Consider the following 14375-nt stretch of genomic DNA (forward strand, 5'->3'; position numbering starts at 1 on the left):
TGTGAATGGATGGGAGTGTAAGTATACAGTTGGTTGCACAACCATGAAACTGTTAAGAGTAACAGTTGTCTGAATACTTCGAAGCTGTCCAGCTCTGTCCTTTCAGCCATTTTTTGGGTAGCAATATCCCTAGGCTGTTGAGCTTTTTCTGTGTGATCATCATGTTATGTGGGGAAGAGATATTATGGTACTCTCCTTTGTTAGTACTCCCTCCGTAAAGTTCTAAAGGCTCTTATATTTCTTTACGGAGGAAGTGTGTATTTTCTCAGATGTATGTGTAAACTTGTGTATGTTATAATTAAGTATCATGCTCTATGTTATTCATAATATGTGCCTGTTGTGTTGGCAGTCTTCTGTATCACCCAGGAAACAAAAAGGGTTTAACAAGTTCAGGCATTTGTACATAAGTGTCACTGTCACGCGAAGTATCAGCAGAAAGTTATTTAGGCCAGTACGAATGGGGTGAATTCAGGTGAGAAGACCAACAGAAACACTGGAGCTGAAGCTGCCGCTTTCCAGTGCAGTGCAGCATACCTTGTTGGTTGTTGCAACCCCACAAATGGCTCCTGTCGCTAGCACCTGTAAGCCAGTGGACTAAGCATTTGTAGTAAGAAGATTAACCGATGTAAAGGTTAAGTGGCATCAGAAAGACATACGTACAATGATTTATTATAACTAGAGCGCACAAATGGCTACGAATTACGATGGTTACAACATCTATCTATCAGGAATATATATATATTCCAGCTGGTACTTTTAAGCCCATTTCTTTCCTTGCAGCGTGAATATTTCGTTAGACAACGACATATTCACTGCCATGTTAATCGTGAAAGAAGAATATCTAGTGAAAATGTGACTAGCCAGAAATATAAGCAAGTCCTATGACATACAGTTGATCGGGTCCAACGACTCTGAAGGCTGCCAAGAGTAACAAGTTAGAGCTTTGACAATGATACCAAATCAGATGGTCAAAACTTTTGACATATTGATACCAAGTTAGAGCATGCTTTGACATTAAAAGGAAATTTGAAGAAAGGAACATACAGATTTCTGTGTGACAGATTATATTATGCTGATATATGTACTGCATAAAGAAGACCAAAATGGTGTTTTACTATCGATTTCAGTCTGCTGCTGATACAACAGTACAAGTTCAGAATTGAGGCCACTGCCATCTAAAGTGGCTAAAGAGAACCATCAGAGCCAAAGCATCCTATCCAGCACAGAACACACAGTTAAATCATATCAGTGCACTCCACTGGATCCTCTGCTAGTTGATCTATAAAATGTAGTGAACTCATCGTATTTGAATCTGGTGTTCTATAAGCAGAAGAATGTGATTCCCAATCCTGATACATGTTGATCTGGTTGCTTTAGTGTGAACCTGAGCTCCATTTGGCCTGCACATATGATGCACATAATTATCGCTCCATTTGGTCATGTTTCCATCCTTTATTGCTTATCTAAAGACGAAATTATCACTCCATGCTGTGTAAAGAGTAGTGTGTTCCCTCTGTTTGATCACTATAGTGATAATGTGGTTAATTAGGTGGGCAATTCAACTTTCCATGTCCTTTTAGCAAAGATATGGGATTGATCATGCTAGCTAGCTTTAAGCAGATTTGAGCATCATATCAGGAATCGCTTTCAGAGGAGTCAATATGCTCTCATCTCTATAATTCAAAATGCAACATAAAATAGTTATATATCATGATATTTGACAAACCATATACGTTGGCATCTAGAATATATTCTGCTAACCCAAAAGCCGGTAATGATAAGATACTTTGGTAGAGGCCTACAAGCACCAAACACGACCATTAGATCTTGTTCCCTAGGACGTGCACATATAAATAGATGCTGGATGGAAGAAACACTGCAAACCTATAACTGAAGAGACCGAAGTTCAGTAGTGGTAATGCATTAGCAGAGAGCAAGCCTTACATGGCTGCAAGGGCCTTATCTCTGATAGCCAAGAATGACTTGCCTGTGTCTTGTTCCTCCCTCAAGGTTATTGGCCTTGGGGTGTGGTTTCATGGGCAGTCTCCTTGGCTAGCCTGAGTAACTCTTGCCGCCCATGCTAGGCTGTCTCTTTCATAAATCAATGCATGCTGATGTTCATGTTCATGTTCATGTTCCATGCATGGAGAAAATTGCTCGGTGTGATCGTGAAGATGTACAAAATGGAGGATACCATCTTCTAACTCGAGGGGCTTTTGTGATGGTATGAAAGATTGTAAAAGAGGAGAAATAAGCCCACTAAGCCTGGTTAGTTGTGCATAGTGTCCTTGTCATTGACAATGACATCTGGCTTTCTGGCTTTACAAAACATCATCATCATAAAATCTAACTTTTGGCCAGCTGATTCCCCAATATGCAGTAGTTTCTTCGTCACTTTTTTTCTAGAATTAGTACAGTTCTGTATTCGTAGGCAGACTAGCAATGCAAAATATGTGAATGCAGGCAGTTCACTGTGCATAATGGCCCTATTTGGGGGTGCTCGGAAATTTACGATTTACGCATAGGAACAGAGGGTGTAACTAATATGTGTTATTCTTTATTTTTCTGTTACGTGTGTCCCATGAAAAAGAAGTGGAATATATTTTTTTAACCGGAGCCTCTCAGCACAATACTTGCTATTTGTTTGGGTTATTGCTTTTGTATTTTGGGTTTTTCAACCGAAGCCAGAAAAGGCACAAACAAATAGGAGGGCCATGTGTAATTTACACGCTTTTTGCTGTTAGGTTTTTCACACACAAGAAAGATTGGGTTTTAGCTCCATGGTAGCTATGAGTGGAGGTCGGAAAAGAAGAAGACGAAGAAATTTGATTGTACAGTTCACTTCTCCACATATTTGAGTTAGTATAAACAAATGTACAATTAGTCTGTTGTCACCACTAACCAGTATGAGGATTGATAAGGCTTTAAAGAAAATTGATGTTACATGCACACAATAATCATTGCATTACTCTGATGTGGATAGTGGATTATCCATACGGCTGTGCTGTGGGTGTGTACATGCAGGAAGGATGCATTATGACGTTTCCTGACCAACACAGTGCAGGGAGCTGATCCCTTGAAACATCCATCTGAGCTACTGTCGGCTGAAATAAAGCCTAATTCTACCACTGGAAAAGAGAATATGGAGTTACCGAATAATCTGAACACCACGACAAAGAAGGTTGCTTCAAACAGCAGATAAAAGTGATGATCAAACGGGAAATGCAGAAGAAACTCATGGAAATGATGCGGGGACAACAGGAGAAGCAACTGTTGAAAATGATGAGCCTTAGACGAGGAAGCTAATGCATCATTCGATTTGTTTCGGGATGCAGAAGACCTCCCTCAAGAGTACAGTTATGATTACGATGTATGTTATCTCCCTGAAGAGTACAGTTATGATTATGATGATTATGTTGACGATACCACGTGGGGAGACGAGGATTGTACAGAAACAAGAGCATGAGAAAGCGGAAGATTATGTGCACATATATGCTCACATATTGTCGACCCCAGTAAGAGAACCTTTTTCTACATATATTTGATGTTTGTTCTATTAATGTTCTTGAGTTGGTTACTTGGTTTGACATTCTTTCTACAGGTAATTGCAGACATTGACAACAACGGTGTACAAGAAATGGTTGTTGCTGTATCTTACTTCTTTAGCCACGAGTGCGGCTGCTTTCTCTGCTACTAATGCATTTCGTACGTGTTGCTCATCAGCTCATGACATCGGGATGATGACTTATAAATAAGAATCTCTGAACGTCCTCTCCGAGATTAATTTTCCAAAAATAGGACCCCTTTGTTCTCTCTTACCATGGACTGGTTGGTTGATGATGGTGCTTCGTAGCTAGTCTCAGTTAGATTGTGCATTTGCTTACCTGACTAATTTTATGCTTTGCTTTGATTGTTTTTGTTCTGCTTCATGCTTGTTCCAGTAATGAACCGAAGGTGCTAAAGCAGAAGCTAGGTGTTTGTTTATCTTGCTGTGCTATCTTTTGGATATGATTGAAATGTTTTTTTCTTAATGCAGAACTTTCAGCCACAACATGAGCACTTTCATTATATCTTGCCTGTGTTACCGTGGTGGTGTACCTTTTGCAGTCTAGAAGCTATGATAACGCATAGCATTTAAAAGAGCTAGGAAGGATTGACATAGGGAAATATATTGCAAGCATTATAGTTCTTTTTAACCTTGACACAAAACACGTTAAATGGACAGCAGACCTCGATTTGAGTATCGAAGACAGGAACTTCTGTGCCCATGCATATTCATCTCCAACTGTGGTTGATTTGGATGGTGATGGAAATTCGGACATCCTTGTTGGAACTTCCTATGGCTTGCTAAGTTCTGCTGTTGACGAATTAGATGACCAGAACTGTTGACACAAGATACCAAGTTAGAACATCATTTGCTACCAAAGCAAAAAATTTGAACAAAGTAACATAACAGATTTCAGTATACCAGGTGTTTTACTTGCAGTTGCTATCTCCTAGTGATACAACAGGACAGGTTCAAAAATGAGACCAACCAATATCAGCAAGAGAGCAAGATAAGGATCATCCAATCCCAAGCATCCTATCCAGCACAGAGCACAGCTGTGTCATATCTGTGCACTCCCCTGGACCCTTTCTGCAGAATGCCTTGATCACATTGGCGAAAACCATAGCATCTAAAGCGACTCCTTTCACTAGCATGTCATCAAACAGACTCAAAGCCTCTCGAACATTTCCGCTCCTAACCAACCAGAAAGCCAGATGCGCTACGGGCTCCGCAGGGTAGCCGCCATCGATGTGCCTGACCAGATTGGCAGCCTCGGTCCTCCTCCCAGACCTAAAGAGGCAATCGACCAGCGTGTTGTATGTGATTGTATCTGGGGTAATCTTCCCTGCGTCAACATCGGAGAACAAGAACCCAAGCTCACCCTCCTTTCCAGCACCGTAGAACTGATGGATCAGAATGTTACAGGTGACGGTGTCCGCCACAAACCCGTTGCAACTGAAGACGAACTTGGCGAGCTCAAACTTGCCGGCTCGGCACAGGGATGAGATCAAGATGTTGTACGTCTGCACATCGGGTGTTATGGGCTTCTTGAGCAGATCGGTGAACAGCCTGAGGGCAATCAGCCACTGCATCTTCTTGGAGAAATGTTCCATGACCGTGTTGTACGTCACGACGTCGACCTCGAAGCCCAGCTCTTCGCAGCGCTCCATCACCTCCTTGGCAACCCACATATCTACATCCTTGGCGGCGTAATCCAGCAGTATGTTGAGGCCGACCACGGTGAGCTGTAGCCCCTTGGCGACCATGATGTCCAGCTGCCTGAACGCGTCCTCAATGTACCCAGCCCGGCAGAGCCCGGCAACGTAGGTGCTGTAGGTCACCGCGTCCGGCACCCACCAGTTCCAGACGCTGTCGTTGATAACCCTCTGCACGGCATGGAAGTCCCCGACCCTGCACAGCCCGTGGATGTAGATGTTGTAGATGACGACGTCGGGGTTGCACCCGGAGCGGCCCCCGGAGGCGCGCATGAAGGCGATGAGCGCCTCGGCGGCCGGGATGTCGGCGGCGTCGCAGTGGGCCTGGAGTATCGGCGAGTAGACGTGCGGGGGGAGCGGGTACCCGAGCTCGCGCATTTCGTCGAGCAGCTGGAGCGCGTCCGGGAGCTGGCCCGCGCGGCAGAAGGAGAAGATGAGGTCGGCGTAGTCGACGGCGCTGGGGCGGACGCCGAGGCCGGACATCCAGTGCAGCACGGAGAGGCCTGCGGCGGGGAGGCCGAGGTGGGTGGAGTAGACGTGGAGGAGGAGCGAGTAGGCGCGGCGGTCGGGCGCCACGCCGTGCGCGAGCATGTCGTCGAAGAGCGCCGTGGCGTCGGCGGCGCGGCCGGCCTTGGCGAGCGCCGACATGGCGGAGACGTAGGAGGCGGCCGTGGGCGCGCAGGCCGCGGGCGAGCCGTGGCGCATGCGGCGGAGCACGCGGAGCGCCGACTCGCCGTCCCCGTCCCGCGCCAGGGCCGCCAGCAGGCGGTTGTAGTCGTCCAGGGTGTGCGCCGGGGAGGAGGGGGAGGAGTTGGTGGTGGCGGCGGTGGAGTGGGAGTGGGTGCGGGGGACGAGGCGCCCGAGCGTGCGCGCCGCCGCGCGCGCCGCCGCGGCGGCCGCCGGCCACGCGCCGGCTGCCATGGAGGAGAGTCGGCGGCGGCAGGGTGGTGCCTGAGCGCGGAAGGGCAGGCGGGCTTGAAAGGCGGCGGCTTTGTGGCTGTGGAGCGGCGGCGATGGCGATCTGATGAAGCCGCAGGCCGCATGGGCTGGCTGGCGAGGCTGACGGTGAGATCCAAGCGGCTATGTCAATGCCACTGCACAGGTTCAGCTAGTTCAGTAATACTACTGCTAGTTTTGTTCCCGATTAAAACGATTTATTTTCTTCATTCACAGGTTAATTTTGGCACATTCAGGCAGTAACATGATGTCAATGTATTTGCTGTGGAGAAAGGATTATGGTGTAAATTTAACTAGAAAAATCTAGTATCAAATAGGCTGAAAACCCCGCGCCATCTTTATCTCAAAATGACCATATATAAAACACAAAGGACCCGGATATCAAGCTAACGTCAGATTTTTAGTCATTGGCAAAACGAACATGGCAAATCCTCCCCGGTTCATATTTTGGCCGGAAATTGCCGTGCTTGCAAACTGAATTTGCCATCCTCGCGCCAATATAAATTGCCCAAATTTCTGACGTCGAATTTTTAGCCATTCCAAAACACAAAGGTCAATGATAATGTTCCTACCGTATCCAACAGGGATCTCAAAGTTGAAGTACAAGCTTGTGGAGCCTAAACAAAGGGAAACCTCAAAAACAAAAGGGGTGGACAAGGGAATCATCATCATGAAGCCTGTGTTCAGAACTCAAAACAAAGGGGGCGAAATGAAGCAAACTGCATTGGTCTTTCAACAATGAACAATGGCTGACACAGTTCAGTTACACCGCGCAGGGCACCCAAGGCCCAACAACATGTCGCAAACTAACAACGTATAAGCGCAAAAAATTGAAGGGTATGTGAAATCAGCAGAAGTTAGCATTCTGTACTAACGTAGCAAATCAGCGGGTATTGTGTCAAATCCTGATGCAAAGTCACCACGAGCAGCTACAGCATCCCAGCGCAGATCATCGAACGGTTTCGTGCATTCGAATTGGTTCAATGCTGACCTAAGACTAGTGACCTACAGATATCTAGTGTGCTGGAACTTTGTTTAGACGCTGCCCCGTGTCCTATGAGATGATGCGTTAGTCGTCCTTCTGGCAGACATCATGACAGGTCCCGGACAGCAGCCTCGCAGATTTTCCACGATCGGTCATCCTGCCTCCTCAGCGTGTACTGAACTTCATAGGTACTGCAGGTATAACAGAACAAACCATCAGTACCATTTTATTTTGGAGCAGAATGAAAGAGTGATAGACAGAAATGGCATGTTCTCAAGTACCTGTAATAACTGGGCTTCTTGGGCTGGGAGTCATCAACGAGCTCAGCAGCTTCCTCGAGAACAGCATCGATTTCCGCCACTTCACCATCACCAGCCTCATCCAGCAGGATCTCGGCTCGGACAACAGAGAGATTCAGCAGAACAAATCTCCAGTAGCAGGACTGATCCTTTGCTGATAAAGCCAAGTCCTGCCACTGCTCGACAAGAGGGTATTTGATTTGATTATGCACAGCATACACAATCATGCATGAACTCCATATGCTACTTGATAAAAGCAACTTACCTTTGAGAGCATCGAACCATCGAGGACCTCGGAGAGCATATCAATTTCATAGTCAGGGCCAAGAGCTTCGGACTTGATATCTTGCCACTGCTTCACAAGCGCTTCTGCTTCTTGAAGAGACATCCTTTCCTTGCGAGCTATAGCAGCCACATCACTAGAACCAGGAGACAGATCACTTCTTTCACTTCTCGAATGGAGCCTGTTGTTCAACCAAAGCATTTTTGACAGCTTCTCAAACTGTTCCCTAACTCTGATACTGATGAAAGAACCGTCTGATGTAGATGCTTCATTCAGAGAAGATGTGGCTGCAGATTCTCTAGTTGAGGGGGCAGGTTTTGTGTTACCAAACTGAAACCTGAGCAGTTTTAATGTACCAAATAGGGCAACCCCCAGGACTGCAGTGTAAGCGATTTTTCCTATAACATCCCCAGTCAGGCCCCACGATTCCAAGGTTCTTACAGGATGGGATCCAGGATTGCGCTTCAGAGGAACAGATGTTGTACTTAAACCATTTACTGGCCTATCCGTTGATGAATGGCCTTGGCCCCCCAGGGTGGTTGGTGCAAGCTGCTTTACAGCTTCCCCGAGATGGCTGGTAGAATTTAATCTTGGATTCTGCTGCCCTGAAGTTCTGTTGCATGTGTTGGCACTAGGAGACGTCTGAGAGCTCAAAAGGACCCTTCTCGTGGCTCCCAGTTTCTGCTTGGAAGTGCTAATGAGGCGCTTAGGAGCAGCAAAGAAGTTGGCCTGTCATAAGATGACATTGATAGTTAACTTAATCCACAGAGAATGTTGTGAGGGATTTAATTATTAAAAATAGTATGGCACAAACCAAGGATGGCGGACAATCTCTTGTATCTGCAAAACGAGAAAGTGCCACCTCCTTCAGCCACAGTTCCTGGTAAAGACAAGTTGTCAAGCATGGGACAGTGTCAACAGAACATAGGCACAGTAATAACTTCAGACAAATATATCCTTCATTTTGAGCTGCAAAAATGTCTTATATTTAGGAACAGAGGGAGTAGCATAGTACAACTTATTTGTTCCTGCAAAAACGTCTTTTATTTAGGAACAGAGGGAATAGCATAGTACAACTTATTTGCTCTCATCGCAAGATGCAACATACCAGTGACTGGTTGACAGTAACCTTGTCACTGCTGTCTTTCTTTTTAGCTAACCCATAATTCCTTGAATTGGAACTTCCATTACTTTGAAGCTGCTGAAGCTTTTCGAAAACTGTGGCGCCAGATTCCTGAGAGCAAGCCTTTAGTCCTAGTAATGTGCAATTGTGCATTACTAAATTTATAGAAATTGAGATTAGCTTATCACCTCTCCAAGAAGAAACGAGCAAAAAGACTCCTCAAATTTCAGGTCGGTGTTCTCAGATGCAACTAAGCATTCGCAGATGGTTTTGGCTTTACTTATCTGCACAGAGGTAATGTACATTAAAGAATGGAAAAGCAGCAAACAGGACAGTTTGGTTCCTATAAGGCACAAGTAGAAGAAGAAAAAAGGTACCAACTCAGTCTGCCGGGTTGAAAATCCAGATGCAAGGTGTGCAAGCATTGCCCTGTAGAAGCAGTCAAAGTCAACTACCACCCGCTGGCTCTGGGACTCCAACGATTTTTTGTTTTTACGAGTTGTAGCCAAAGAGTCCCAAGAAAGTAGTTCCACAATTTCAGTGGCTAATAACTTGTCCATTGCCTGGCCCAAGAAATAAGGCCAATCATGAACTCTACATGATGACTCAACATCAAGTCCCTGTCCAAGCAATTCACAGAGAGCTGCAATAGCACCTCGCCTGCGTTCAGAATTTTCAGGTGTACGGGGCAGGCTTAAAACCTCTAGAGTGCAAGCTGGTGCAAGCTCTTCAAGTGATTCTTCAATCTAGTTCACCCAACAAGAGAAGTTATGACATGATTTCATACATGGACAAATCTGTAAGGTGAAAGCAATAACATGTTACCTGCTCAAGAAGGGGCATCTTCTCTAAAGATGGTTTTTTCCTCAAAAGATATTGAGCACGTGCTAGAGCCTCAAAGCCAAGAGATACTTTACTTTTTTCAAAGCTAGCTTTTGCAATGGAGCACTACAGGAAAATGCATGGAATTATTCCAAATTGCCAAAGATGTACATAATAAACATTGTAGCAAGCGGCTTTTTTCACTTTAATCATGCATAGTACTTACTTCAGCTAGTGCCATTGCAAGAAGTACATCATGAACATATGGCTTAGAATCAGCGCGCCGAAGAGCTGCCTGACCAATGTCCAAAACCAGCTTCTCTTCCCCAACCTGCAAACATTACGGGCATTGGTATCTTACACTGGCAATAAACAAACAAGCCAGTACATGATGATAAGAAGCACATTCAACTGTGATGAACAGAGGCTAGCAGGATCCTCCATGCTTGATCCTTTAAATATCACAAACATCAAACTGATCATCAATCACATTTAAGTATTTTACACCTACCTAGTCCGAAAGATGGGTATAACTGAATTTTATATGCTCCTTACACAATAATACTACAGATATTCACCATGGAGATTTCATAATTTTGTTCAAGAAAGCACAGATAAACCTTAAACAGCCTGTAACTTTTCAAACTGCCGCGATAAGAAAAATAAGAAACACAGTCAATGTTCAACTAAATATTTCCTGCTTAGGTAAACTTCAGAGAAACAGGGCATGCCCATGATATTGACTATCCCATGTGATACAGATGTGAAACATTTCAGTACATGGTCATAAGACAAGCACATTCAACTGTATTAAACAGAGGCTACTAGGATTCTCCATGCTTGAGCCCTTAAAACATCAAAGTGATCATCGATCACATTTCAGTATTTTACACCTATCTAGTCCAAAAGATGGGCATTATTCAGTATCTACATGCTCCTTACTACAAATACTACAGATATTGACATACATTTCAGTATTTTACACTTACCTAGTACAAAGATGGGCATGGTTTAATTTCTACATGTTCCTTGCAATAACACTGTAGATATTGGCCATGGAGTTGTCATAATACTGTTTTAATTATTAGCCTTTCAAGAAACACAGACAAATCTTAAAATACCATGTACTTTTTTTTAACATTAACAGCCTGTAACTTTTCAAACTGCCTACATAGGAAAAACAAGAAACACTGTCAATGTTCAACTAAATATTGTGCTGTTTTGGTGAACTTCAGAGAACAGGACACACCCATGACATTGACTATCCCATGCGATACAGATGTGAAAGGCCTAAACCAAGTTTAAACGGACCAAAACTGACAACTGCCCTTCATTTGCACATAGGAATCTTTTGACTGGGAGGTGTTTATGTGACACATTACCTCCTGCAAGACACACAAGGCAGCAGGCAACCAGCTCCAGGGTATATGAAGAGAGGATCTGGGCGGAACCTTGGCCCTGGTGCTTCCTGCATACTCCTGTTCGAAGAGAAGCTTGTCTCTCACGTCCAGCAGCAGAGCCTGACAACAGACCAACAAGCAGCACAACGTTAAACACCTTGGGGCGGGCTGCATATGATTCCGAGAAAAACTGTGTTCACGTAATTTCTGAACTGAATGAGCAACCTGTCTGCAGGTGGACACCTCCTCCGTGTACCCGTCTTCGATCTCCGACTTCCTCAGCTCGATGGCCGACTTGACGATCTCGTCCTTCTCGGCCTTCTCCGTGACGCCCAGGATCTGCACGGTCAATTGGACGGACGCGTCATAAACTGGAAGACGACATGATCCAGCCGCCTTTGGGCTGGAGAAAACTACGAAATCTCGGAACCCGTCCGCGGCGGCAGTACAGTCCAAACCAAAGCGAAATTCAGTTTCCAACGGATGCGAGGGCGTTGAATTTTGACGATGAAACCCACAGCCAGCTCGCCCGTAACCGCGGCAGCGGATCGAGCGACCGACGCGGAGCGGCGCGGCGGCAACGGCAGGGCCCGCATTTCCGGGGAATTCGTCGAAGTCGGGGGCGGATTAGGGCCGGGACGGACGGGCTCACCTGGTAGCACGTGACGGGGATCTCGACGGCGGGCGCCGAGTGGGGCTCCTGCCTGCCGCAGCCCTCCGCCGCCGCCGCGGTCACCGGCGCGGCGGCCCCCGCGACCCTCGCGCGCACCGCGGCCCCGCGCCCGGCGGAGGCATTGCCGCCGCGCCGCGCCGAGGAGGAGGAAGGGGCACTGCGGCGCGCCGAGGAAGAGGTGGAGGGGGACGGGGCGGCGACGGCGACGGCGACGGCGACGGCGGAGGAGGGGTGGAGTAGCGCGGCGGCCGCCGTGGGCATGGCCATGGCCGGGGAGGGAGCGCGTGGGGTGGGGGGGGGGGGGGGGGGGGGGTCTAGCCGGCCCGCGTCTCCGGAGCGCGCGCCTCCATGCGCGGAGGGTGGGGGGTTTTGGGGGGAGGGAGGGAAGAATAAAGGGGGGAGAAAGCGTCAGCGGCAGCGGGCGTCGTCAAGGCCAAGCCGGAGACCGGCGAGATGGATCGGGTTTTGTTTTTCTCATTCGCTGCGTGGACCTGGCTCACGAGCTGGTCGGTAGACGCGCTGCGGTGCTTTGATGATGGTGCTACGACAGGTGGGCCGCGCCAGCCGCTGACGCGTGGCCCATCCGAATTCATCTCTCCTTTCATGTGAAAACGACACCCCGCTTTCCCTTTAATTTCGTGTGTACTGCACCTGCTGCTCGGCCGTTTTTTCGAATCACGAACACAATCGTATTGGCAATTTTTATTTTTATTTGCTGAGGGGAAACCGTATTGACAATTTGCCAGGAACAAAATTAAGCCAAAGACATTTTCTCCGCTCATGTTTGTCGGGTTTCACGGCCACCCACTTTTGCGCACGTGGCTCTATACAATAATGGGGCTCAAGCCCATCTTGAAAGCCAGCGGAGCACCATCACGCGCGTCCATTGCTCAAGCTCCATGAGACAAATTTCTCAACTAGAGAGAAACACACTTTGCTCCTTCAATGGTCAAAATCTTGAAGAACGTCAGACGTCGACATGGGCATGACATGCACACCTCATGATGGGCGTGAGGTCAGGCGGTTCTGGCAACCCCATATTGGTACAACTGAGCATCGTGCTATACAGCCCTCAGACAACTCCTATTTTGCCTCAGCCCCATAGCCCCACCTTTCTCCGCCTCTACGTGTGCCTTTTGAGGCGCGTCGTGTATGAGATCCGGTTCATCTTCGTCCATCTGCATGTCGTGTTTTTCCCCACGCCGCCATGATGCTCCATGATTTTCTCTGGCTCAGATCCTTCCCTTTTGTATGCTTGCATAGTTGCATACGAGACATTCATGTGCCAAAACCAACATGGCGGCATCGGTGAGAAGCATTTTCAGTTGTGTAGTGCAAAGGGAGAGAGAGAGAGAGAGAGTTGTGGCCTGCATGTAAACAGTAAGTGGTACGTAAATTTTCTACTCCGAACTCTGAATTTGAATCAGAGCTGAACGCTAGCCCTGAATCTTTCAGACTTCTTGTGTGAACCCAAGTCAAGTGTGAAGCTATATAGTACTCCCTCCGTCCCATAATATAAGTATTATGGGACAGAGAGAGTAGTAAGTATGTGTTTAAAAATATTTCAGGATCCAAGTTAACTCGAATCAGAGCTGAAAAAAATAGAGATCTTACAACAAAGATTTTTTACTGTTCCTTTTCCCCAACACATCCATATTTGGCTGCAAGAATCTAATAATATGGCCAACTTCTACGTGTGATTTGCTTCAGACGCTTCTGAGCCACAACTATTTTATCAGTATTTTCCATTATCATAGCAGCATCTGTATGACACAAGCTCTTACGCTTTCAGAACATTGGGACTGGGCTTAACTAATTATGTTGAGAAATCCCTTATCTTAAACTGCAGCAGTGATTAGAGGACTTTGAGCGAAAAGCTCTTGTGTCTTTTCATAAATGTCCACAGTTTCACTGAAAGTATTGAAGGCATGTGATGAAATCCAAGAACAAATGTTATCTTTTTTTTTGAAAAGGACGAAAACCCCCGGCCTATGCATCAATCGATGCATGCAGCCATAAGTACAAATGCTATCTGATATGCATCATTCTTATTTCTGCAATTTATTTCTCCAACATTTATGCATATTCATTTAGAGTAGATAATAAATTTCACTAGTGAACTTACTGCATGGAGGCAATGTGCTGACAGTTGATAATAAAATACAACTCCAGAATTAATCCAAAAATTATAACAATTATCTACATGTAGCAAAGATGAAAGACTTGCGGAAGATGCCATGATGAGCAATCGACGTGACGAGGACCAAGAGAAGGAGAAGAGCAGCAATTGGGGGATGGTCAAAGAGGAGAGCCTAGTGATAACACTATTGCTTCTTTCTCCAGAGCAAACTCGGTAAGGCTGATTACCAACTGAACTTGACATAAAGAGGAGAGATTCAGGGGATTGAACATGACTATAAGTTGACAAGTCTAAGTAAACAGGGGTTGGGTTTGAACATGACAGGTATGGTGCCATGTACGGGGATTCAGTTGAACTAAACATTCAGAGAGAAGAGCATCACAAGATATTCCAAACCACAGCCACATCAAGTGTTCCTAGGCCCTGAGATG

At 46.2% G+C, this 14375-nt stretch overlaps 2 protein-coding genes across 2 annotated transcripts; both read right to left on the minus strand.

Moving 5' to 3' along the window:
• Nucleotides 1–1085: 1085 nt before the first annotated feature.
• LOC109733902 (small ribosomal subunit protein mL103 (rPPR7)) lies at nt 1086–6327 on the minus strand. Its single transcript, XM_020293114.4, has 3 exons — nt 4469–6327; nt 4231–4382; nt 1086–1400 (listed from the first exon to the last, which is right to left on the minus strand). Exon 1 carries the CDS (start codon nt 6181–6183, stop codon nt 4564–4566), a length of 1620 nt encoding a protein of 539 aa, XP_020148703.1. The 5' UTR covers nt 6184–6327; the 3' UTR covers nt 1086–1400; nt 4231–4382; nt 4469–4563.
• Nucleotides 6328–6929: 602 nt separating this feature from the next.
• On the minus strand, nt 6930–12152 carry LOC109733901 (plastid division protein CDP1, chloroplastic). The gene is made up of 12 exons (XM_020293113.4): nt 11784–12152; nt 11357–11470; nt 11114–11251; nt 9958–10062; nt 9735–9857; nt 9287–9655; nt 9098–9193; nt 8895–9020; nt 8601–8666; nt 7769–8515; nt 7486–7679; nt 6930–7395 (listed from the first exon to the last, which is right to left on the minus strand). The coding sequence occupies exons 1-12, from the start codon at nt 12069–12071 to the stop codon at nt 7311–7313; spliced, it is 2451 nt and encodes an 816-aa protein (XP_020148702.1). The 5' UTR covers nt 12072–12152; the 3' UTR covers nt 6930–7310.
• Between the last annotated feature and the right edge of the window lie 2223 nt (nt 12153–14375).

This window comes from Aegilops tauschii, chromosome 2, assembly GCF_002575655.3.
Source record: "Aegilops tauschii subsp. strangulata cultivar AL8/78 chromosome 2, Aet v6.0, whole genome shotgun sequence".
NCBI lineage: Eukaryota > Viridiplantae > Streptophyta > Magnoliopsida > Poales > Poaceae > Aegilops > Aegilops tauschii.

What these genes read in the sequence shown, in the direction of transcription:
- LOC109733902 (XM_020293114.4), bottom strand. Translation starts at nt 6,183, where the DNA reads ATGGCAGCCGGCGCGTGGCCGGCGGCCGCCGCGGCGGCGCGCGCGGCG.
- LOC109733901 (XM_020293113.4), bottom strand. Translation starts at nt 12,071, where the DNA reads ATGGCCATGCCCACGGCGGCCGCCGCGCTACTCCACCCCTCCTCCGCC. An exon ending in GAGATTGTCCGCCATCCTTG is followed by an intron (nt 8,516 to 8,600) that starts GTTTGTGCCATA and finishes ATCTTATGACAG; the next exon opens with GCCAACTTCTTTGCTGCTCC. An exon ending in ATGGTTCGATGCTCTCAAAG is followed by an intron (nt 7,680 to 7,768) that starts GTAAGTTGCTTT and finishes CTTGTCGAGCAG; the next exon opens with TGGCAGGACTTGGCTTTATC.